The 23,535-nt window shown below is 45.0% G+C and overlaps 2 protein-coding genes and 1 long non-coding RNA gene across 4 annotated transcripts; 1 reads left to right on the top strand and 2 right to left on the bottom strand.

Moving 5' to 3' along the window:
* The first annotated feature begins 1,141 nt into the window (after window positions 1-1,141).
* On the top strand, window positions 1,142-10,466 carry LOC142952753 (uncharacterized). Its single transcript, XR_012954712.1, has 3 exons — window positions 1,142-5,271; window positions 5,649-5,927; window positions 9,484-10,466. It is a non-coding gene; the product is annotated as an uncharacterized LOC142952753 (long non-coding RNA).
* On the bottom strand, window positions 2,128-12,229 carry LOC142952751 (SLAIN motif-containing protein 1-like). Of its 2 annotated transcripts, XM_076094655.1 has the most exons (10): window positions 11,240-12,229; window positions 9,709-9,845; window positions 6,902-7,045; window positions 6,699-6,812; window positions 5,753-5,902; window positions 5,330-5,372; window positions 4,898-5,251; window positions 3,742-3,788; window positions 3,330-3,645; window positions 2,128-3,195 (listed from the first exon to the last, which is right to left on the bottom strand). In XM_076094655.1, the coding sequence occupies exons 1-10, from the start codon at window positions 11,647-11,649 to the stop codon at window positions 3,120-3,122; spliced, it is 1,791 nt and encodes a 596-aa protein (XP_075950770.1). In that variant the 5' UTR covers window positions 11,650-12,229; the 3' UTR covers window positions 2,128-3,119. The 2 variants fall into 2 exon arrangements, with proteins under 2 accessions (XP_075950770.1, XP_075950769.1); XM_076094654.1 differs by lacking the exon at window positions 5,330-5,372 and having other exon boundaries at window positions 3,742-3,891.
* Window positions 12,230-12,371: 142 nt separating this feature from the next.
* On the bottom strand, window positions 12,372-21,395 carry mrps9 (mitochondrial ribosomal protein S9). Its single transcript, XM_076094656.1, has 11 exons — window positions 21,288-21,395; window positions 20,931-21,113; window positions 17,406-17,468; window positions 17,236-17,266; window positions 17,078-17,157; window positions 14,262-14,347; window positions 14,107-14,182; window positions 13,853-14,021; window positions 13,626-13,734; window positions 12,887-13,056; window positions 12,372-12,726 (listed from the first exon to the last, which is right to left on the bottom strand). The coding sequence occupies exons 1-11, from the start codon at window positions 21,384-21,386 to the stop codon at window positions 12,635-12,637; spliced, it is 1,158 nt and encodes a 385-aa protein (XP_075950771.1). The 5' UTR covers window positions 21,387-21,395; the 3' UTR covers window positions 12,372-12,634.
* Between the last annotated feature and the right edge of the window lie 2,140 nt (window positions 21,396-23,535).

Here is a 23,535-nt window from a genome sequence, read left to right as displayed (position 1 = left end):
AACCTCAAAACCTGTCGCACCTTATAAGGTTCAATCCCACAATCTCTCGTGCTGCGGCCCGTCTGCCATCAGCCTGAGCTATTCCACGCCACACTTACATTGTTTCTTGGTCGTATTTGACTCTGCAATTGCAGGTCAGACCTCAAAACAGAATGAACACGATAAGGATCGAACACGCAATCTTCGGAATTAGAGCCAGTCGGTAATCAACTTGAGCTAATCGACCCAACACAGTTGAATGGTTTCTTGGTGTATTTGAGTTTATGTTTGGTTATCAGACCAAAGACAGACCTCCTAAACACATCTGCCTTGACACTCAAGTTATGTCTCTCCACGTATTTGACTTTGTGATTCGATGTCGGGCCTCAAAACTCTGAACACGATAAGGATCGAACCAGAAAATTCCCAACCGAGCTTTCATTAACCTGAGTTATCGATTCTGTCGCTCCTAACCTCTTTCTTGGTGTGTCTGACTTCCTCTGTGGATGTTGGAACTCTAAACTTACCACACCTCATAAGAATCGACCCAAATTTTCAGTCTGCCTGCCGGTTCTCTATCGGCCATGAGCTATGAGACATTAGACTAATGTTTCTACCACAGAGCAGTGTCAGATCAAACAGCTCACAGTTATAGGTCGGAGGATCAGAAGACCTGGGTACATGGGTTCAATCCTTGTGAGATGCAGTAGTATGTTAACGTGCAAAGCCAAACAGTAGACTATCCTTTCTGATCAAATAGCTCAGAGTGACAGAAGACCTGAGGTGTATTTGTTTGATTATTATGAGGTGCAGTGCTTGTTGACATCCAACACTCTAATAATAAGTCAAATCCACAAAGATAACATGTCTCTATGTTTATGCATTGGTGGCACGATAGGTTTGTTCCCAACACAAAAGTGCCTGTCGGTTTCATAAGCAAAAACTTTTTTCGACTGTTTTTGACTTGCTATACCATGACCATTTTTGCCTTTTCAACATGCTATACTAATACTTTTTTTGACATGCTATATCACTTTTATCAACATGCTAAACTATGACTTTTTAAACTTTTTTCGACATGCTATACTATGACTGTTTTTTCTACTTTTTTCGACATGCTATACTATGACTGTTTTTTCTACTTTTTTCGACATGCTATACTATGACTGTTTTTTCTACTTTTTTCGACATGCTATACTATGACTGTTTTCCATTTTTTTTGACATGCTATATGATTTTTTTCACTTTTGTTGACATGTTATAGTTTTTTTTTTTTTTTACATGTTACCATAATATGGCTTGTTAGGTCTTTCCTCCTGCTTACAGTTTAGCATTTCGATTGATTTTCTACCAATGACTCAATCAAATATTTTATACATACATATCATCATTACATATCATTACCTCTGATGTCCGTCGCAATAATCCTCCGGAAATCTGCTTAGAAATCCCAGAAAGAAAGATTCTTCTTAAAGCTCCAGAACTCCTGATAATCATCACGTTTAGTTTTCTTAGGTTTTTAAAGTGACGCAGTGATGGCTGGATGTACAGATCAGGCTATGCTGCAGGCGGGAACTCTAATAGATAATTCAGCATATTTAATGGTGCCAATTATGGAAAATGTATCCAAAGCTAACTCGCACATGTGGCAACGTTACACTCCGCGTCTTCACCCCAAAGTCACGATGGGAACCGTAGTTCCAAAAACTCTTCCTTCTAGAATTCAAATGTCCTTCACAGTGACTGACAGACTGCTGTGTGTTACTTTAAATTACAACACTCAATCTATTCATTTCAAAACATGTATTATTTTAGTCCTATTTATCCGTTTTATCAATTGAATTATGCATTTATTTATGTGGTAAATTATTCTAATTACATTAACAGTTTTATAAAACTAAGAATTGTTTGTTGGGATTTAAAAGCAGAAAGAATAAATTATACTTCTGGTAAACCCGTTTTTTTTATAATAAAGGTTAAATTGTAAACCTACTGGATCTAAACCTATTTCCATACTTCTACCACTAGGTGGCAACATATCTCCTACTATTATCACAGCTTGTTGCATCCTAACTGGAGCGTGTTAGTTCTGGAACCAAAGTATGCAGGTTTATAGTCAACATGAAGCAGTGAGGAAAGAAACTCATCTTTAATTCAGTGTGTTTTTAATAAAATGTTTCAGTCATTTAGTCCATCACAGTAACAAAAGTGTCAGGATTAAGTGAAAAGTGCCACGGTGACGGTCATTTAAACAAACAAGGGTGCTACACTATGCCGTGTATAACTGTGAAATCTTCCCAAAAAAATAATAATCCTTAAACGTTTTCTCCCCTTAAATCCAGAAGATCAAATGTAAAAGAAAGTGCCAACATTAGTAAACGGAACATAACAACTTGAGTGAGTTCAGAGATTTGTACAAAGTGCAACAGGAACAGATCCCTTTCAGGGCGTTAAACTACTTTAAAGTGTTAATATGCACAGCTTTTATGGTGAGACAATTTTGTAAACGCAGTCAGACATATTTAAATTTGGTCACGTTTAAAATTCAATCATATAGAATTATACAATAATATAGAATTAGCACACTTAATAGTTAGCTTTGTACACAAATACGTACTTTAGACCAAATGTGCCCAAACTAACAGGAACCGATTCATTTTTAGCAGCATCACTGGCGCTTGTTGCCAGAGGGAAAAACACCTGATTAGTTAAAAAATGTCATTTAAAATAAATGTATAAATACATACAGTATTGTATAGTTGTATAGTAACTGGCAGCCCTCTTTAGCAGGTTAGTATAACTAGTACCCCACAGCCAGTGGTTTATTGCACGAGGGCAACAACTCCCTCTTGGCACGGACCAAACTCAGAGTGTCGAGCTGTCAGTAAAATCAGACCCGACATGCAAACACTCGCACAACCCGTCTTCTCCGAAGAGATTCTGCATAGAATTGAATAGATGACAGGTCAGTTGTGGCCCTTTTGGATAACGTCAAACTATTCTATGCAGGATTTAAGGTTTCAGTTACTTTTTGGTCAAACCCATTCAAATGTCCCCGAGGAAAAGGGTCACGTTGAGGTGCAGCGAGTCACCCCAGCCAGCGGGGTTTCCACTGCACTACTGCACCATTCATCCACTCATCAGTAGCAGCCGTCTCTCCAGTTGCTGTCACGCAGGGCACTGAGGGTGGACAAGCTCTTTGGAGGAGTCAGTAAACTGAGGAAAACAATAAAGAAATGGTCAAATCTGAAGTCAGCCTGGTAAGACAGATAAGGATATTTACTCATTTGACAACCTTAACAGGAACGCAAGCAATAACTTATATTTAGTCCAGTAGTAAAAGGGTTTACCTTCGTGATGGTTGGCCCACATTGCTCCGGGGGGTGGAGCTTTGGGTGCCAACAAAGGAGGCGGGGCGGGGCAGGCTGCTGCGGGGCGTGTTTGTGGTGGAAGCAGGAGTCTTACTGAGCATCGGGATGCCTCTGACGCCCCCGTTACTTCCCCCGCCGCCAATATTCAGACACTGGAGGCTGGTGAGGGTCGGCACGGAGGCAGAGCCCTTGATGGTGGGACTGACGTAGGCGGTGGCCTTCAGTGGTTGCCGTGATAATGAGGAGAAGTTCCCGACGCTCTGGACCCTGTTCTGCAGCTGGCCTGGGGAGGGGACTGGAGACGGGTGGGGATAAAAGACGAAATTAGATCCTTTTGCTGCATGTGTATTTCACAATAATAAAGGTGAATAAGAAAAACACTTCAACTCACTGGAGGACTGCAGTCGAGCCAGCCCACTGCACGAATCAAAACTCTGGCTGTTACGAAGCAAACAAGGGGAAGCACTAGGATTGGTTGGACTGGGCACACTAGGCATGCTGGGAGCTCTGACAAGGTTAGGCATGCTCCTTCGCAGCTTATCTGACAGAGACAGACAAACAAACGTCTATGAATGAAGTTAAACAACGCAGTAGGGCAGATCGTAATACAATAGACCTGATTACTGTCCTAAAAGCCTTAACAATAAACCACTATACTGCATTGGCTGTCGGTCATGCCCGTTCCTTTATTACGTCCCTTAAAACGGCACATAAAGCTGGCCGTGATCTCCTTCATCGTAACAACAGGTTCCAGCCCCCTCAGTCAGATATACACTCCTAATCCCATCAAACTCTCTCACGCCAGTCTGAGGGCTTAAAGTGGTTGTACAAGAGGCTTAGACAGAGTTATTATTAAGTGGTAAGGACATCAGTGGGGGTGATTAGAGAGGAAAGGCCGGCTGGATTGTGAAAATGAAAGAAAATTACGAGAAAGAACATTTAAAAGGTAATGAATTAATAGGTTTAAATTAGATGTGTTTAAAGTTGGATTGATGTTAACTAAGAAATTCTAAATGTTTGTGAGGTTAAGTTCTTTTTGAATTTAGTGAAAGACGTAGACTTACTCTCATATTCGGCTGGATGCCGTGATGAAGTTGCCCCCAATACAATACGCCATACACATGTTTGCAAATACAGACATAAATGTTTCACGTACAAAAGATATAAACACAGATATCACTGATTAGTTCCATTGACAGACAGAGTTAGCATGTTTCTACTTCACTTTCACAACACGAAAAGTTTAAGTGAGACTCAGAAGAAGTTGCATTTTGAGAGGCTAGTTTGACCATTGTTGATTTTGATCCGTCTCCTGCAAGTCCCTCAACTTCATGGACTCGCGATATTAAAATACCTGAGTGTATTAAGTGTATTTTTGGGTGGCAGTAGTCAGTCTCTTTTTAGCTCGGTGTTGGTCTCCTCCATCACCTAAGGAGAAATATCTGGCTCTTCCGCTGCCAAATGCTACATCAGATAGTCGCCAATTGGTTTTGTGACTTTGGTGCAGGGCAGGTGGTGTACAGTAGGTGTATCGGATCTTTTCTCACCTGATCCTGGTCTGAAGCCATGCTGCTCGACTGCGCAGAGGCTGCCCAGTCCCAGTCCCAGTGGCTGGAGCTGAGGCTGAAAGGCGAACCCAGCGGACGGGTACGGCGGTGTGGAGGGGGTGGAAGGTGGGGTGGACAGGGAACTGGTGCTTCTTCGCCAGTCTCGGACGCTGGAGAAGGTGTGGGAGTGTGGCAGGCGGGTGAGGCGCGGCTGCGGCGGGGGAAGGAGGCCGTAGTCTTCGTCGTCCTCGTCTTCCTCGTCCAGGTCGGGGCCGGCGCTGAGCTGGAAGGTGAAGCTCTGGCTGCGGCGGTTGGCCAGGATGGACGACGTGCTGGCGTAGTCCTGTCTTAGACCTGGGGGAGCGAGACATGAGGTACAGCGTGCAACACACACAAGGACATGACACACACACACACACACACAATCATCACCTTCTGGGGTTAATGAAGCTGAAGTAGCGATGAGCTCTGAGATCTGGTGCCATATGTTAAAATATTAGAAAGGAGGGAACAGGAGAGACAGATGGATGGACAGCAGAAGAAGACAGTTGGTACACACAGAAACAACTACAACACACTGAAATAACAGCAAATAAAACATGAAATCCATCATCAAATCACTTCGTGCAACTGAGTTTATCTTCAACATATCCCTAAATATACTCCGTCTCTGCCCCCACAGTTTGGAGACCACTGAAATTAAAGACCAATACAACAATTTGGGGTTTTAATTAAACACTATTTCTCATAGCAGGAGCTGTTCTGGGGACAGAAATGCAGTCAGTAGGCAGAGCCAAACTACTGCACTGCTTCGTGTTGCGTGTCCCTTGAATCGAAGCCGAGTCAACAACTTACTCTCCTCCTGCAGTCGGGCCATGACCTGGACGTCGGTGAGGTCTTGCAGTTTGTATCCCAGAGTGATGGAGTCGTCCTCCAGCCATGAAGCACCGAGGTCACCGTCCATGGATGACTGGGGACTGAGGGCGGAGCGCCGGAGGCTGTGGCCTTTAAAAACAAGAATTAAACCAGCGTAAGAAAACTTTTTGAACGTTTGATTCATGCCACTTCTCCCCCGCTCGCTTCCGACAGAGTTAAACAAATGAGAGCGTCGCTGCAGCTCAACGACGCTCAGCTTTGGAAGCTCAGTGATGAGAAAAGCTCTCGAGTGTCATCTACATAAAGATGAAGGATCCAAACTAATGGAGGCCGATACTTGGCTCTGAGAATTAGAGTCTATTAAGCACCAGTGAGGCAGAAATACTATCAGAGAGGTTACACCAACCTCTCCCCGGTTAATGATATTCCTGATATCTGCACACTGTGCTGTCGGAAATAATCCTTCCCATCATTCTTATTACTTTTGTCACATTTTGCTCTTATGTGGAGACGTTTTCTGCACCCTTTCTGGGTCATCTTCCACCCAAAATTGACATCTTTTCTTCACTGTATTGGTAGTTCACTGGAACTACTGAAATGGTCCTTACACTTACATTGTATTGGGGTAAGGGCCGAAAAGAGAGCATTTCCAGAAAACACTTGTATGAATGAATACATGAAATTGTATGTGTTGTAAAATATCCTCATTATCTTTTTCCATCACCAATAATGCACAAAAGGCTGCGGCACAGTTTGATTTCTGCAGCTGAAACATATTCTCAGACTTCCATGAGAACGCAGCTGAAACGATATGTAGAGAGCTTGTGGCTGACCCACTTCTACACCTGCACAGTCACGTTGTGATTACAATAACGCATTCAGTTTGATGTTCAGTGTGTAGAGGAGAAGCAGCACTGAGGCTTACTGCGGTTGGCAGTGAGGAACGTGGGAGTCCTCTCAGATACGGGGGAGAGATCCTTCCCGACAGGGCTCAGGGTCCGATGGAGGACCGGGTGGAGCGGGGAGGAGAGGGACGGAGCTAAAGGGAGGGAGGACAAAGAGAGAAATTTCAGTTTAATAATACGAATATTTGTCGGAGCTGCTCTAGAGCCAAAAGGCCTGAGTTACCATGTCGTTCAGACGACTGGGGAGTGGAGCAGGGTTTGGCTGAAGGGGAAGAACTGATGGGGGACACTCCGGCCACTCGCCTCAGAGGAGGGCCAGGGGAGGAGGTGGGAGAGGGGCTGGACAGGGAGCTCCGCCACCTGGAGACTGAGGAGGAGAAACAAGCAGAGGGGACATTCATACCAGAACAAGTCCTTCTCTTTATTAAACATCAAGGCGCCACATCTGAGTATAAGCTATTATTTTAAAATGCAATGTTTCATTAAGGCGACACGGGCAGAGCTGAGGGATCATGTCTGTCATATATATATATACACACATATATACTTTAATGCAGGCTTTAAAGTAGAAATTAATGCTGAGGTGCTTATCAACGAGAAATTTATCATTTTATTTTTTACTTTTATCTTCTTTTTTATGTCGAGATAAAGTTTGAGTACGCTCAGTACAAACCTGTCTAGTTCAACATCGTGTAAACAACCGACGCCTCGAGTTTCATCTAAATTAAAACGCAACATTGGTCCTAAAAAAGTTGCCTTGAGAAGTCTCCAAAACATATTCCCTGTTTTGTCGTTTCTCGTTTAATCAGATTTTACTTTTGCATCTCAAGTGTGCCTCTCAGCATTGAGACTACACTTCCCATACACCACCTTGCTTCTCCTCACACAGACACTGTCTCAGTTAAAGCAGTAGAGCACATTCCTGGCAGAATGTGGTTGCATAAGACCAAATGTTCTTTTCCTCGGAAAGGAACGATTTGTCAAAATTAAAACAACAATATGTCCGCCTTAGAAAAAGGCATTAAAAGCCTCATGATGCACGTGTCTGAATACGTTTTCTTTCATGATGGAGCAAGTGATTAGAAGTGAGGGTGCAGCACGATTTAGAAAAGCACCATTTAGTCTCTCACACATTAAATGTAGTGTTTTTTATTCAAACACTTCCAAAGATGCCCAGTGCAAAGTCTATGCAGACGACATTCTTTCTTCACATCCTTATCACACACACACCGGTATCGGACTAACTCCTTTATCCAGAAGATGAAAGACAATTCCTGAAATGAAGCCCTCTCACCTCCAAACAATAAGGCAACACACACACACACACACACACACACAGGAAGAGAGGGCAGTACTGTGCAGCGGTTACCTCACCAGCACTGTGACTGTCACCAACTGCTCTATTCAACAGCTCCACACGTGCTCAGCACAAAAGGACAAAGCAGCATTGAACTGAACAGAGCCGCTCACACACTGCAGCTGTACCTGGTGCTGAGTGACACACACACACACACACACACACACACACACACACACACTACTATTCTTAGATGGAGAGAGGAAACTTCAGCTGGCTTGAAGCACCTGTGCTGTGAATATCTTGGGAATAAAGATGCATAAAGAAAGATGTGCGGCTCTTATTAAAGCGTGTTCGAGGATGCAGGACGAGGATTTCTCTCTGCTACCTGTCGATGTGAATAGAAGACACGAAAAGAGGGGAGGGGGGGGGGTGCATTCCTTTCATGTAAACGGTTTCCATGGTAACGGCTCTCCCTTTCTCTCTCACTGTGGAGAGAGAGTGGGAGTGAGAGAGAGAGAGAGCAGCAGGGCCGAGCTGGTGGGGAGATCGGAGCGGTGCACAGAGCGGTTAGCATGTAGCATGTAGCCTCACCGCCTCTGGTGCAACCAGCGGCAACTCGGCAGGATAATAAGATAATTCCATAATATTATTGTCTTTAAGTGGATGAAATCATTTAGAAGATATTGTGATACACGATTACGTCGTCTCAATTGATAAAAACAACTCAGATGTCTCAAATAGTCAGTTAAACCAAACCTGTGTCTTAATCGGGTTTCTCCATTTATGTGCATTCATGTGACATTACATCATTCCATACAGAGCTCTGATGTCAACCATCCAACATCGTTGGGATGAGCCGAGAGCCAGACCTGATCCACATCAGTGCTGGACCTCATCAGTAAATGTGGGAGCTTTTATGAACTGGCCACTGACTAATGCAACAAAGAGAGCGGTGCAGCACAAACGCAGTTCTTCGAAAAGACTCCAGACGTTGTTTTGAAAGTGTTGCCTCACACCAGCGCACCCCCGCAGCACCATCTCCTCTCATCAGAGGCCTCAGGCTGCCTGTTCAGCCTCCACACACACACACACACACACACACACACACACACACTGGAGCCTCCGCAGTGACTCATCACTCACACCAGGATCTTCTTCAACAGGCCGACTCCTGGATCTGGAGCTCAGCAGCCGCACTTCTGCTCCCTCTTCTTCTGTGGTGCATGATATTATGAAGTGATGCCTGTGACCATGCAGACACGTGGGTCAGGTGACCCGGGCCTGATCTGCTTAATGCTACAAGAAGTGGACAGATTAGAGTGTGGAAGGTCTACTGTCCTGCTGAGGCGCATTAGTCTCAGTGAAGTGATGAAGGAGGTGTATTTAGATCTAGTCGCTTCTTGTACATTCAACACATTTCTGACTGTTCTTCTGACATTTTATCAACCAAATGCATTTAATTTAATTTAACATTTAATACTCTCCTGATGCATTTCTTTTTCAAGGAAAAGTGACGAATGTGGAGCTCGAAACACCCGGAGACTGAACTCCAGAGACGTTTTCCTGCATCGTTCATTAGACGGAGAGAAACTCCTCCACCCTTCCAACACCCCCGCTCTCAGCACACAGCCGTGTGTTGATGCACAATAACTTCTAATTCAACACCCCGTGAGAACAGTCTCTCGCACTGTCGGCTCTTTTGCTGCACAAACAGTGTGGGGGTCTCGTACCTTGTTCCAGGCGGAGGGACAGCGATCTTCTGGCGGCCTCCACCTCTGATTTGGGACAGTCCAGAGCCTGCCGGCACCACTGCAGAGGTGTGAGGGAGTCGTCTCGGGACTCTCTGGCTTTTGATGACACGTACAACCTGGAGAGAGACACAGATTGAAATGCTTCAAATAAAAAAAAGGAGATAAAAGGAGTTTGGAGAATCATTGGTGAGCAGGAGTGTGCAGCCATGCTAGCAGCTGTGATCTCTTTGATGCCGACATGTGGGAGTTCATGCTTTCCATGCTAATCAGCCCTAAACGAGGGCCTTATCGGCAAGCTCTTTATAAAAGCAGGGCTGCATTACTGTGAGCACAGATTAATCAGCCGGTTAGATTATGAGGAAGAGGAGCGGATCAGATATAAACTGGCAGCCCTGAACTCTCTCCTCCACGTTTTTGCTCTGCGGGCAACACGGAGCGATCTGAATTATAGATTACAACCTTCAGTGGCATCAGCTGAGACACAAACACACCTCCGCTACTATTCATAGACATGCCTGCAATGTGAATACGCCAAATAAAGGATGAATCAGAATGTGCTGCAGTGCAGAATCAGTCCCTCTTTACTCTTCAAAGAGGACTTTGATCTCCTCACATGGGGTGGGCAACATATTAGAAACACCCCTCAGTGTATTGCAATACAACAGCACGACACACTGCAACACCTCTTCAAAACAGACATCAGAACTTCATAAATGCAGGACGGTTATTTAACTGGAGTGTAAATCATAATCACCCACGCCATCACTGGATACATACAGCAATGTTTGCAGTGCATAGCTGATTAACTTGTAATTTGAATCGATCATTGGGTTTTAAATATTGTTATGAATATCTTTGAATACATTCAGGTTTCTTCATTGTTGGACTCAAAAACCAGGTAATGTGAAGTTCTAAACAGAACCTGACTGATTAAGTGAAAAGCGAATTTAATGGGAACTAATGAAAAGAACTGTTGGTTAAACTCAGCTGTTCCAGTTGGTGTATTTGCATGAGATGGTCAGTCAGGTCACCCTGCAGGTTGCAACATCATGAGCGAAACTTCAGTTCCTGATTTGGTGTCTTTGCAACAACATCAAATGTTTGCGTCAGTGGAAGAAGACAATAAATGACTGCAGAAGACATTTAAGCTCAACAATCACACCATCTCATGGAATGTGTGGTCTTAAAGTACTGTTAGGGTTCGAGTCCCTGTGTGGCACTGAGGTAGAGCAAGGCACCAATGATAAACATAATTTTACGCACAGAGGCAGAATGGCAGCTTAGTGCAGCCTGATAACAAGTAGCATCTCCTCTCAGCTAATTCACTTCCAACGTGTGTGTGTGTGTGTGTGTCTTTGTGCAGCAGGAGGCTGGACCGGCTGGTGCATCCAGACACAATGAGGAAATCAGGCGTAATTAACAGGAGGAGCATCGCAATCACACATGCACGCTCACCATGACTGAAAGCTACCGCATAAAGCAACACATGGTTGCACATTTAAATAGTTACCATGTTTCATCAGACTCGTCTGAGCAGCACAGAGAATCAAAATCCAAAAGTTCCAGCTGATCCAGAACCGACGGCTCGGATCCGTCCTCCTCCTCCGCTCCATCCCCGCCCGAGTGGAAATAGTCGAACGGCTCCTCCGGGGGCGAGAATGACCCCAAGGACGACTGACACATTGGCCGCGGGCTGGGGAGACGGTATCCCTCGGCGCTGCCGAGCATGCGTGCCGAGGTTGGAGACAGCCCGTGCGGGCCGCCCGAGCAGCTACTCGCCCGGGTCCGCAGCTGCTCGTTCTGCCGCTCCAGTTTCCGGACCAGCTCCTGCAGCTTCTTCACCTCCAACTCGGCGTTCAGGGTGTTGCTGTTGCAGTCCACCTCTGCCATCATGGCGTGGTTCAGCACCGCTGCCTCCATTGGACCAGAACAGCACAAAACCCGCAGTTAAAGGCGCTACCTCGCCTCCAACCTTAGTGAGAGACGGAGGACAGGTAGGGCCGAGCTGCTGCTGCGCTCATCCCCCTCACACTGACTCCTATTCCGGTTGTAGTCTGGTGCGCCTGTCTGGACTCCACCCCTCCACCACACACCCCAGCCTCCGCCTCCCTCACCCACTCCAGGTAGACATCGCACCTGTCACAATATTAATTAGCATATAATGTCTATAACAGGACATGTATCTTACACTGTAAACTTACACCGTTTAACACATTCTCTAATCCTTCTTCCAAGATGTTTTTGTGTTTCTAGCAGACGCAGTGCAGCGAGCATTGTTCCTCATTCATCAGATCCATTACATTAATAACCGAATTGCTCTGAACAGATACTTATATTCGCATAATGAGCAGCAGAAGCGCGCATGCTCAACATGTGCATCTGGCGACATCTGGTGGCTGAAGCTGGTTATGACATGATGCAAACCTGCAGGTACGGAAAAGTTCATCACTGAATCAACTGATTAGAAATCTAATAGATAATTTAAGCATCAACTAATAATTCAATTTAAATAAATCAAGTACAAATGCCAAACATCTGCAAATGTATTATAAGTCTAAAGTCATGAACAAAGTTAAATGCTGACACAAGAAAACATCTAAAAGTTACACATTCAAGTAATCACAAGCAAAGGAAACATGTACTTCTATATGAAAAACACTGTTTAATATATTGACAAACATATTCATCTTGTTCCTTGACCCACACCTCCATCTGGTGGCTGAAGAGGCTCACTGCAGCTTGTTGAGTCGGGGCTGCGTACTGAAGAATGGCGGCCTGTTCTCTCTTTGAGTGTGTTCTTCCAACACCTTAAATAACCTGACGTGACGGGGCTTCTGGGAAACACCGACACCAGACGTCGGCCTGAATGTTTCATGTTCGAGTTCAGGGGAGGCGATCTGCTTCCTCAGCGCTTCTTCCAGGTGAATTTCTTTCGCGCTCCCTCCTGGCCCGGCTTCTTCCTCTCCCTCACTCTGGGGTCGGGGGTCAGCAGACCAGCTGGAGGTCCAAGTTGAGGAACAAGAGACGAATGGAAACACGATTGAGACAATATCATTGATTGAGACAATGTGTTCAACATCTGAGATTTGACTGGTTGGCTTTATTAATGAGCGATTTCTGTTGAAAAACAGAGTTCACTGACAACGCTGAGACCCACCTTGTCTCATGGTCTCCACCTCCCCCTCAGACAGGAAGCTGAGCAGGGCCCGGGACACGGCGAGCCGCAGCGCCCCCGCCTGGCCGGACCGCCCGCCGCCGCTCACGGTGCACTCCAGGTCGAAGCGTCCCAGCATGCCCATGAACTGAAGCGGGAACATCAGCTGCTCTCTGAGAGCGGGAGGAAAAGAGGAAAAGGGGAAAATGACCAGGAGATCAAAGAAAGTGAACGGCAGAGCAGGAGTGTGTGCTATTTAACAGATAGTGGGATCAACGGCGGGGGCTTAGCTCATTTAATGTCTGGTTGGGTGACTTTTTAGACAAGCAGAGAGGATCCCAGCACTGTGAAGAGCTTTCTTTAACAATCTCACCACCACATATTACAGAGGGACTTCTGACTCAGCAGGAGAAGGATAAGGTTGTGTGTGTGTGTGTGTGTGTGCTCTGGATGGCGTCTCAGGCTGAATGGCCTATGGCTGCTGACAAAGTCAATTGTCACCTCTCTGCTCCAATTACAGCTCGTCCTCACACTGGACATCCACGCACACACGAACACGCACTCACTCAACTGTGTAATTAACTAGGAGATAAATAAAAAGCGAGGCGATGCTGTGAAGAGTGGAAAAGCTGCTTTTTAATTTTTTTTGAAGGGGAGGACATCACGTCTTGCATTTTAAAGAATCTACGAACGAGGCAGCAGAGAGCCTGCCATGTGGGAAACACTCACACAGCTCTCCTACCTGTCTTGCAGTACGGGGAAATAGTGCAGGTAGTCTTTGCTGTTGATGGTGATGCGTCCAGAGCCGCAGTCTCCAAGAACCACAGAGGAGGTGGACGTCTTCCTCCGACCTGAGAGGAGCAACACACCTTTATCTCCAGTTTCAACAAAGGGAGCAACTGATTCAAAAGTCACTAAAAGTAAATGTGTTTAGTTGGACATTTATGAGACATTTGTCAGTGTGTCTACCATCTGCCGTGCTGAAGGCCACGCCCCTTTCATCTCGCTCCAGCGTCGGCACCATTTGCTTCCTGGACAGGGACTCCAGTGTCCGGCGGTGCCGCAGCACAAAGTCCTCCTCTGTGGCGCAGTAGGGCATGGACAGCAGGCGCTCCATCAGCTGGATGAAGCGATTGTACTGAGGAGAGCAAAATAAAAAAGGTGTTTAAAGTGAAACTCAAGAGAAGCGGTGGAGTCAAACGATGAGAAATGAGACTCCTTACATCATGAGAGGAGATTGTCTCAACCAGCAGCACTTCCAGTTCCTCCTTTGTGAGCCACCTGCTTGTGCCCAGAGAGCTGATGGAGACAGAAAACACTGACGGTATGTTTCAGGAGCTGTTCACCTCCCTCCTATCTGAAGGGTTCCTCTACTTACATCTGCTTGGTGTCCTTGGAGAAGAGTCCCTTGGCTCTCAGACGATCTTGGTGCTTCTCTATCGTCAGGGTTTTGCCGTACAATTCCTGTAAAATGCATCAGACACACATTCAGGATGACACATTCCTACACACACGTCACTAAACGATAGATAACCGCATTCCTGGTGAGTTTCACATTGAATTGGGGGCGCACACGAGGAGAACTTTCCTCTTCCTCAGAGCAGCAGCCATGCAGGGCGAGCTGGCCACCCGTCGGCTGGCCCACGGCCTTGTCTAAATTGGCATCGGCCCCGGTGGGAACCTTTCATGCGTGGCCCTTTCTGCTGGGTCAGTCAGATTCAGGACTAGCATACGAGAGGGAGATCAGACTGTATTTGCTGCGTTTACATTGGGAGACGTGTGTATTTACAGGTTTATCAGGTCCTGTTGGACACGATTCTGTTGTGCTGTACAAAATATAAAAGTTTATTTCCCATTAGATGTTTCAACAAAGTCCTTTATAGTCTGGTGTTTAACTTCATCTCAAAGGAATGGAAAAAGAGAAAATAGATTATTTTAATTCACATTTATTCTGATTTCTGCAGTATTAGAACCTTTTTTGGCCAATTAATTATGACACTAAATTAATTTATGTTTTTTTAATAGACTTATAAATATACGTCACAGTTTGTGGACTGAAGTGACCGACCCGTGTCTGTATTTGGCCTGAAGCAGAGCTGGAAAGAAAATCAAAAGCACCAAACGAAATAAATGACGGGACAGTTTGGGGGCTCACTCGTCATTAGATCACTCTCATTGGGAATAACCCGGGGGGGGGGGGGAGTGTGTCACGGTGATGGGCGCAGACAGACGGAGGGAGGGAGGGAGGGAGGGTGGGCATGCCGGTCACGTCCCCGAGGCAGGGACCCCCACCTCAGCCCCCCAGTGCCTGGGTGAGAACTCATTTCCCCGTCAATTATTCACCAGATGTTTGTTTAATTCCTTCTTGATAGAGTGTGCCTAATCCGCTGCCACTCCGACCAGCGACAGAGGGGCACCGGAGGAGCAGGCAGGGGGGGGGGGGGGGGGGGGGACAGAAAAAACATCAAGCAAAAACCAATTTTCTTTGCAAAAAAAAAAGTGTAATAGAAAAAAGAGGAGGGGGAGGGGGGGTAAGGGCTTTGCGTTACACGTTTGCAAACAGCGGGAACAACAGTAGCGAGGAATAATTCGCATGGATTGGCTGGATGAAAGAGGAGAGGGCCAGTATCTGGATACATTTAAGTCGAGGTTGTTACAGAGACAGACAGCTAGAGCTCCACTCGCTCTATTCAGTAAGTCTTTATATGCACGGCAACACCTCCAAGTTCAAGGCTTTAGCTGTGAGAGGACGGAGCTCTCTGGTGTATTTATCTGCTCCTGGATGTGCTGCATTTATTGGATATGCACGGGGTTAAAGGGAAGGGGGGGGAAGGTGTGTGTCCAGGTTCCCCGGGGTTGAGGCCATAAAGGGCTCAGTGGAGCAGTGAGCGGGTTAATGTGCCACGCTGGCTGAGCCCAACAACAGCCAGAGGAGAGCAGCCGACCGGGGAGGCTGCTTTACACGCCACTGCCCCCTCCTGGAAGCACTCCTGACATATGTGTGTGTGTGTGCGTGTGTGTGTGGTGAAATGGACACAAGAGGGGAAGGAAGGAAACAGGAAGAGGAAAGGTGGAAGAAAACACAAGTGTAAAAGGGAGTGATTGAGCCTGCAACCAAGCAAACCTGCAGAATGAGCTCTCAGACATGTCTGACATACCTATTTAATCCAACAGCAGGGGGTGCAGATTGTGGCTGCAGGGCACAATGTTGTGTGTGTGTGTGTGTGTGTGTGTGTGTGTGTGTGTGTGAGAGACGTGAGAGCTTGGGACTAATATTCAGAGATCACACCCCGCTCTGTGTTTTAGATACAGACACACGCCTCTCATCTGTGAAACGTCTTTGAACAAGGTCAGCATCACAGTCGAGCGTGTGACAACAACAAAAGGTGGAGGAAGAGGAGGAGGTCTGCTGAGATGTGAGGAGCAGTGTGAATGGTGCAGCAGCTCCCCCTTCTCCCCCCCAAAATCCCCATGGAGGAGTCCTTCCCCGTGGCGGGACAAAGCCTGACAAGCCAGATGCGCCTCAAACAGGATTTTGATCCCGGACACATTGTTTCATTTCCACCATCTCACACAACACGCGATGCATGTTGTTCATCTATGGGAGCTCAGCGTCTTATGTTTTATCATTTATACGTTCAAATGACTAAATTAAACATCCTTTAATGTTCTCATCACAGTGTTGGATTTGGAGCCCCCTGTTGGTTCTTTCTGTTTTTAAAAAAAGGACAAAAGACATTTTTTCAATCAAAAAACTATTTATAATCTTACAAATACGCCCCTTTTTCTCCCAGCTGCCCGTGTTCTCTCTTTCACCCTTCTTTCCATTTATCTACCTTCAGCTCTCTGGAGCTCAGGTAGAGGCAGGTATTCCTTTAAAGCGGCCTCCCTCCCTCCCTCCCTCCCTCCCTCCCTCCCTCCCTCTCACCGTCCTCTATTCTCCCACCTCTCTCTCACCCCGGCTCTATTCAGCTGTAGCTCTCCATGTGGAAAAGAGGATCCGACGTTGCCGCTCCTCGGGGACAGCGCAGCCCTCTCTGAACTCACTCCGTCTGAATAGGATATGACCCAAGGGTGCGGGAGGCGGGGGGGGGGGAAGAACTAGGGACTCGGCCTGGATGAAGATTTACCTCCACCTCACATAAAAACCTGACAGTGCTGCTCTGTGCTTCAGCTCCTGCCTGCAGTACTCACATGCATGAGGGAGAAGTAGGACTGTTTGCCGGTGTAAAACAGGAAGTGGAACGGCCGCCCGTCTGCACCCCACTGGACAGCTTCAAAGACAAGACAGGAAACCAGTTCACACAAAACACACAATTATGTAGACGTTCAGAATGTCACAGATGACACACCTCTCTGCCTCGGGAAGATTTCCTCTGGATGCTGGAAAGGAAATCAGAGATTTGGTGCGAAGTCAATAAAATGTCTTTATGTGCAGAACAAAACGTTGATAGGTATAAGTTAAAATCTAAGAATGTACAGCCTTTAAACTTAAATGTCTTTGTGACCCACTCAGACGTACCTTCATGAGGGGCTGGGCTTTCTTCTCGAACAGGCCGGAGGGGAACAGGTACGCTATACTCCTCTGTTGGCGAGAGGAAGGAAACAAAGGAATAAATAACAGGAGAAGAAAATGGCAGTTTGAGAGACGCGTCGATGGCAGATCACGACAACATGTCCGAACAACGGAGGTCACACCAACGGACGACAGTGGAAGCGACGAGAGGAGGCGCAAGCTGCTTGCGGGTTCACAAAAAGGCGAGCGTGATGTGTGTGTGTGTGTGAGTGAGTGTGTGTGTGACTGGAGAGTTAGAGGAGAAAACTAGCAGAAAAAGGCACAAGTTTCTGGCCCAGTTGACAGTGAGCAGAGGACACTGTGGACATCCAACAGTTCACTCCAAGTTCATCCTCTGCTCTGTGTGTGCGTGTGATTAGCAGGGCTACAGATGGCACTGGAAATGTGTGTGTGAGAGAAGAGAGGGAGACAGAAAGTGTGCTGGCCCCGCCACACTCATCAAGACAGTCTGTTCATCTCTTCCCTTCCTCCGTCTCTGCGCTCCTCTTCCTCCTCTTCCTTCCTCTCTGTCGGTTCAATTAGTGAGGCAGCAGGTGCTGCACGGAGGGAACAGGTTGCTGCCTTTAAGGTTGTCAAAACGACGGAAAGCAGGAAGAAAAGGGCCGGTCGAGAGATGTGTGTGTGTGTGTGTGTGTGTGTGTGTGTGTGTGTGTGTGTGTGTGTGTAAAGGTGTGAGAGACAGCAAGAGAAGTTAAAGGGTAAAAAGAAGAGGAAAAGGGAAAGACAGGCAGAGAGAAGCGGGGAACAGATGAAGACACATCTGTGTGTCCCCTGAGCCTCAGCACAATATGCCAGAGACCCCCGAGGGGAGACAACGGAATGACAGAGGAGGAACGAGTCCAACCGGCACCAGAAAAACACCGAGCAGCGCCGCGTCGCAGGAGTCCAGTGTTACAGATACGAAGGACACGGTGAAATCAATCCTGTTGTGTGTTTAACAAGCCGGGTGAACAAATCTAAACGCTCCGTCACGACAACACAAAGTGAGATACAAAGCTTCACCAGGCCAGGAGACAAAAAGAAGAAAAAAAATAATAATTTATATTTATATATATTTATATATTTATATATAGATTTTTATTTATATATATATATATATATATTTATTTATTTCTCTTCTTTAGTCTCTCAACAAACACTAAATTATTTGAATTACTGACAATTGATTTTCTTTTTATCGACTAATGAAATAATACAAATCTAAATTGTTTTTAGCACGAATGTAATTATTTTGGGGTGAAGGGAAAATCACTACGGACATTTTAAAAACTATTTTCTGACATTTTATTGACGAAACGATTCATTGATAAATGTAAATAATCAACTAACTAATGTCAGTCTGTAGTTGCAGCGATCATTCACATGTTGCTCTATGAGAGATTATTATAATGAGTCACTGTCCACTTGGCTGTGGACCAACGTTTGCTTTAATTCGTTTACTTTACAGAATGTCTGGAAAACGTCCATTTCCACAGTCCGTGCTGAAGTTATAATTGTTTCACTCGTGTTAACGGAAGCTGACTGGAGGCCGAATCTTGGCTCAAAGTAATAGTTGGGTATTAGCAGTTATGTTAAGATATATATATATATTTTTTCTTCATTAAATGTATGGCTCTTTATGGGTCTGTGGCCAGTGTTCATATCTCCCCGTGCCGGTAAACATCCTTTGGATTTCTCAGGGTCTTTGTCAGCGTCACATGTGAGGAGTCTGGACTCTAAACGGGGCGGAGGGTTTCATCCGGTCCCTCTCTCCTCTCCAGTCCTCCCCGATGTTCCCCTTTCCCTCCACACATCCAGGTTCGGGCTGCTAGCCGTCGCTTCGGCTTTCACAGCCTGGAGCCAACAGCTCTCTTCATTACGTGTGAGGGGCACTGGGGACTGGGTGAGGGGACAGTGGGAAATCAAGCTAAATGGTTGCATCAGCGAGGGCTGATGTATTGCCAGAATCTGGAATAAGCACGTGTGTGAAGGCGTTGCTAATATCCCCGATGCAGCGGATTAGCCAGAGGTGGCTCCACCTGCCTGATGCTAACGATGATGACGATGTGAAGAGACCACACCGCTTTAAACTCTCCAGCAACTTAATCAATGTTTAAAATGCTTTGTGGCTTTTAAACTCCGGCTCATGACGATGAATGTTGATGAGCTATCTGACACCAAGAGGGATGTAAAAAGACTTCTGAGACGTCTGTGAAACACACTCCTGCCTGTAAACACACAGCAGCTCTTTCTCAGGACAATAACGCAGTAAAATGATAGAACAGATGGCCTCTGTCACACTTTGGCTCGGCTCGAATTCAAAAGTGGCAGCTACAAATCTTGCTCTTTACGCGACCATAAAAGCAGAATATCGATCCTACTCTGTCACTCAGCTACCAGCCTGTCGGGTCTTACAGTAGCAGTAAAACATTTCTCTTTTAAAAAGGCTTAAACAGCTGCTCACAGTAGTTTCTACCAAATGTTACACAAACAGGAGGAAGTAGCACAACTGGTGGGGCCTATTGTCAGTGGAGGATTAATCCACATTCGGTGTTCTAGTGAGTATTTCCAGCAGCAGGATGGTGTGTGTGTGTGTGTGTGGGACTAAGTCTAAATAAACTCCTGTGTGTGTGTGTGTTCATGGTGCTAATAAAGGAACATGTCACCCACTGCAACAGGCTCATTGGTGTGTTTTTAATATATAAACAGAAATTTGCACTTCCTACCATAACATATTAAGAGAAGCTGCAACAAAGTGATTATTGAATGATGATTAAATCATGTGAGCAAATACAACTTTATTAAATATGGACATGAGAGAAGAATGAATGAACTTCTATAATATTAGTAATTGTGGAGCCTGTACTACACACCCAGGGTGTCTCTTGGTTATCTGGCTTAACACCCGTGAGGGACGGTGTGTGCAGCATATGAACAATCACAAACAAGTCTGGTGCCAGAGGATATTTTACAAACAAAGAGGAAACTATAATATTAGACAAACACGCAGAAGGTAAACGCATACCCCAGGCTGAAAGTTCAAACTGACAAATGAGAGGACAGCTGGACACATAAAAGGCCAACTGTGTGAATATAAATGAACAGGTTTATACCATCACTGCTTCATCTCATCACTGCTTCATCTCGGGCACGATACACCAGACTACAGTTATGTTTGTGTATTTAATAACCCCAAATCCTGCTTCGTATTCCAGGGCCCAGCAGTCCTCGATATTATAATATATTGATATTGGCTTGATACACATGCTTACAAAACATCTGTCCATTCCCAGAAACATGTGTCCTGTATTCTCCTTCATTATGGAATTATTAACCAAATCACAACACATGTATGTCAGAAACTGAGATTATTCTGTTAACTGAGTTTCATAAGATCTGTAATAAAAACAGTGCTTCATTGTGAGCCCCTGTGGGAACATGACAGACACGCACAGAGAGAGCACCTGCATGTCAGCAGTGCAGCTCACTTACATCTATGTCCTCCTGGCTGAAGTTCTCGGGATCCTCTCCCATCATGTTAGCCAGGTGACGTTTCCCGATGTTAAACTCCTCCACCTGCTTCTGGATGAACTCCACCGTGAACTTCTCTGGCCCTGCAGCCGCCAGGTTCTTTCTCTGGAGGGCAGAGCTCACACATATCCGCCTGCTGAGGACCTGAAAACGAGGAAAAGGGCAGTTATTATGCTACATGTACCGTTAGCCAAAGGATGCTAACATGATGCTAGCTCAAGGACGTCAGTGTTTGTCCATTTCAGTCCATTTCTACGACTTCCCGTCGGATTTATCAACACAACTTGTTACTTCAGCAAAGATAAAATCGCACTTCACCTGTCGACTTAACTGCGACGTGACCGTGTTTAAGCTCGAGCTGCAATTTCCACATTTTCCTAAAATCGATCCCACGGTTCGGACACAGGACGCCGCCATGTTGTCTGATCTTGATGACGTCAGAGGCGGATGTTGGGGCACGTCATAAACAAGTGCCGTGAATTATAAAATACAAATTAAAACAAATATTCAGAAAATATAGCCAGAAATTGCCAAACAATATTTGCTATAAACCTAGTTAGAGATTCCTTATTTTATTATTATCTCAGAAATATATAAAAAATACAAATTAAAACAATTACTCAGAAAATACAGCTAGAAATGGCCAAACAATCATTATATAATTAACGTTTCTTTTTTCTTATTTTTGCTCCATTAAAACTGTTATTCATTATGCCAGAAATGTAAATTAATATGTGACATCGGCTGCTAATAATATTTGCATATGTTCTTTATTAAGAATAAAAAAGACCAACACCAAACCCTGAGCCTCCATAAACATTACTTATGTATATAGCATAGTGTTTCAAAAGACATTGTGTGTTTTATATAACAATGTGGGAAAATATAAAGATAAAAAAGCACCAGAAATGTAAAGATGTATTCAAGTGAAATGACAATGTTTATAAAACATCTTTAGAACAATACATGAACAGAAATAGCAGAAACAATGAAGAAGAGAATGAACTGGATAATCCAAGCCACATTACAGCAGACCACACTTAATCTGCCTAAAATGACAAATGAGCCAAGTGACAATGTGTAAAGAACAGAGAATTTTAAAACAATTGAGTATTGTGATGTATTTGTTGCTTCAATTACACAGTTTTTTTTATCAGTCACACATCACAATGTCAAACTCATTGAAACCGTGTGTTCTTCAGCAAGATCATGGAAATTCAAAACATGCTGACCACATGTTGCAGCTAAAAGCAAAATCTGCAGTGATCCAGCACACTAAAGCTATTCCTCATGTCACAACAGCCTTAAACTACTTACAATTTGTCTGTATTCAGGTTAAAAAATATACTTAATTCACCCGTCACTTTCACTTCTTTACCGTCAGAAATTTGCAAAATATAGATTATTCAACAAAAATATGTTGACTGACACCACAAAATCAGTCTGTCATGCGCGAGTCACAAGCAAGTCCCACCAACACACAACTGTGTGAAACCACGTTGACCCCAGAGATCCAATAACATTGCACTTGTAAGGCTCTGCCCTGTCCTGTTTAATGCGAACTGCATGTGAGCACCATCTGTCTTCCGTGTAAAAACACTGACAATAGCAGGGGTACTGTAAGTGTCACGCCACAGGATTTAAAGCAGCCGATCCACATGAGTTATCAGAAATAACACAATGAAAAATGCTCAGTCACTGTCTGCCAAACACGCTGGCAAGGCTACACATAAAACAAATTGTTTTGCATATGTGGTGCAGTCGGTGCAGAGATGGATTAACACAACATTTTGTATGGATTTCTTGGATAAATGAGCTCAAGCTGCCACCTTCGCCAAACTTCTCTTCATCCCTCCGTGGAACGGTTGAGGGCTGTTCATACCTCAAAGTACAACATATCTTCTGTACGACCACGTTTCCCATTCGTGATGTTGCAGCAGAAGGTCAGGTGATTTCTTTTTGTTTGCCTCCATGTCCTCATGCTTTCTCTTTACGTCCGAGTCAATGATGCTCAGAAGAAGAAGGGAAACATTTAAGTCTGATGTTCATGTTTGATTTTCACCCTCAGAAGTAATCTGACCAACAAGACTAGAAATGTTTTTTATTTGCATCCAAAATACACCCAAATGTGTATTTTGGATGTTTTCTTTCCACTTATATAAAGTTCTCGGTTATGAGCTGAATTACAAGTCACAAACTGACGCTGTATCTCCAAATCTGGTCATTTTACAATTACATATATGTTTGCCAATTATAATGCATGCAAATAACCTTCCTTTGTTAATCATAACTTGAGGAGAAGCTCCTGTTGTTGTGGCTTCTTTCCCTCTCAGTGTGTGTCTGTGTGTGTGTGTGTTTTGGGCACAGTAGTATGCTGTGTTTACAGATCAATGCTGTGTGTCTTCACTTAGATTACTTTGATAGAGTTGGAACAGGAACACGGAGAGATTAATCAAAGTGAAGGGGCACTGACTCCCGGCCCGTGCCAGTCGATATGGCCGCGTGGTTAATTTGCCCCGAGGAGGGCTGTCGTCAGGCAGATGATAAACAGTGTTTGCCCCGTTTT

This window comes from Anarhichas minor, unplaced genomic scaffold (assembly GCF_050575085.1).
Source record: "Anarhichas minor isolate MPS153535 unplaced genomic scaffold, ASM5057508v1 ptg000018l, whole genome shotgun sequence".
Taxonomy (NCBI): domain Eukaryota; kingdom Metazoa; phylum Chordata; class Actinopteri; order Perciformes; family Anarhichadidae; genus Anarhichas; species Anarhichas minor.
This window is presented reverse-complemented; position numbering and strand designations above follow the sequence as displayed.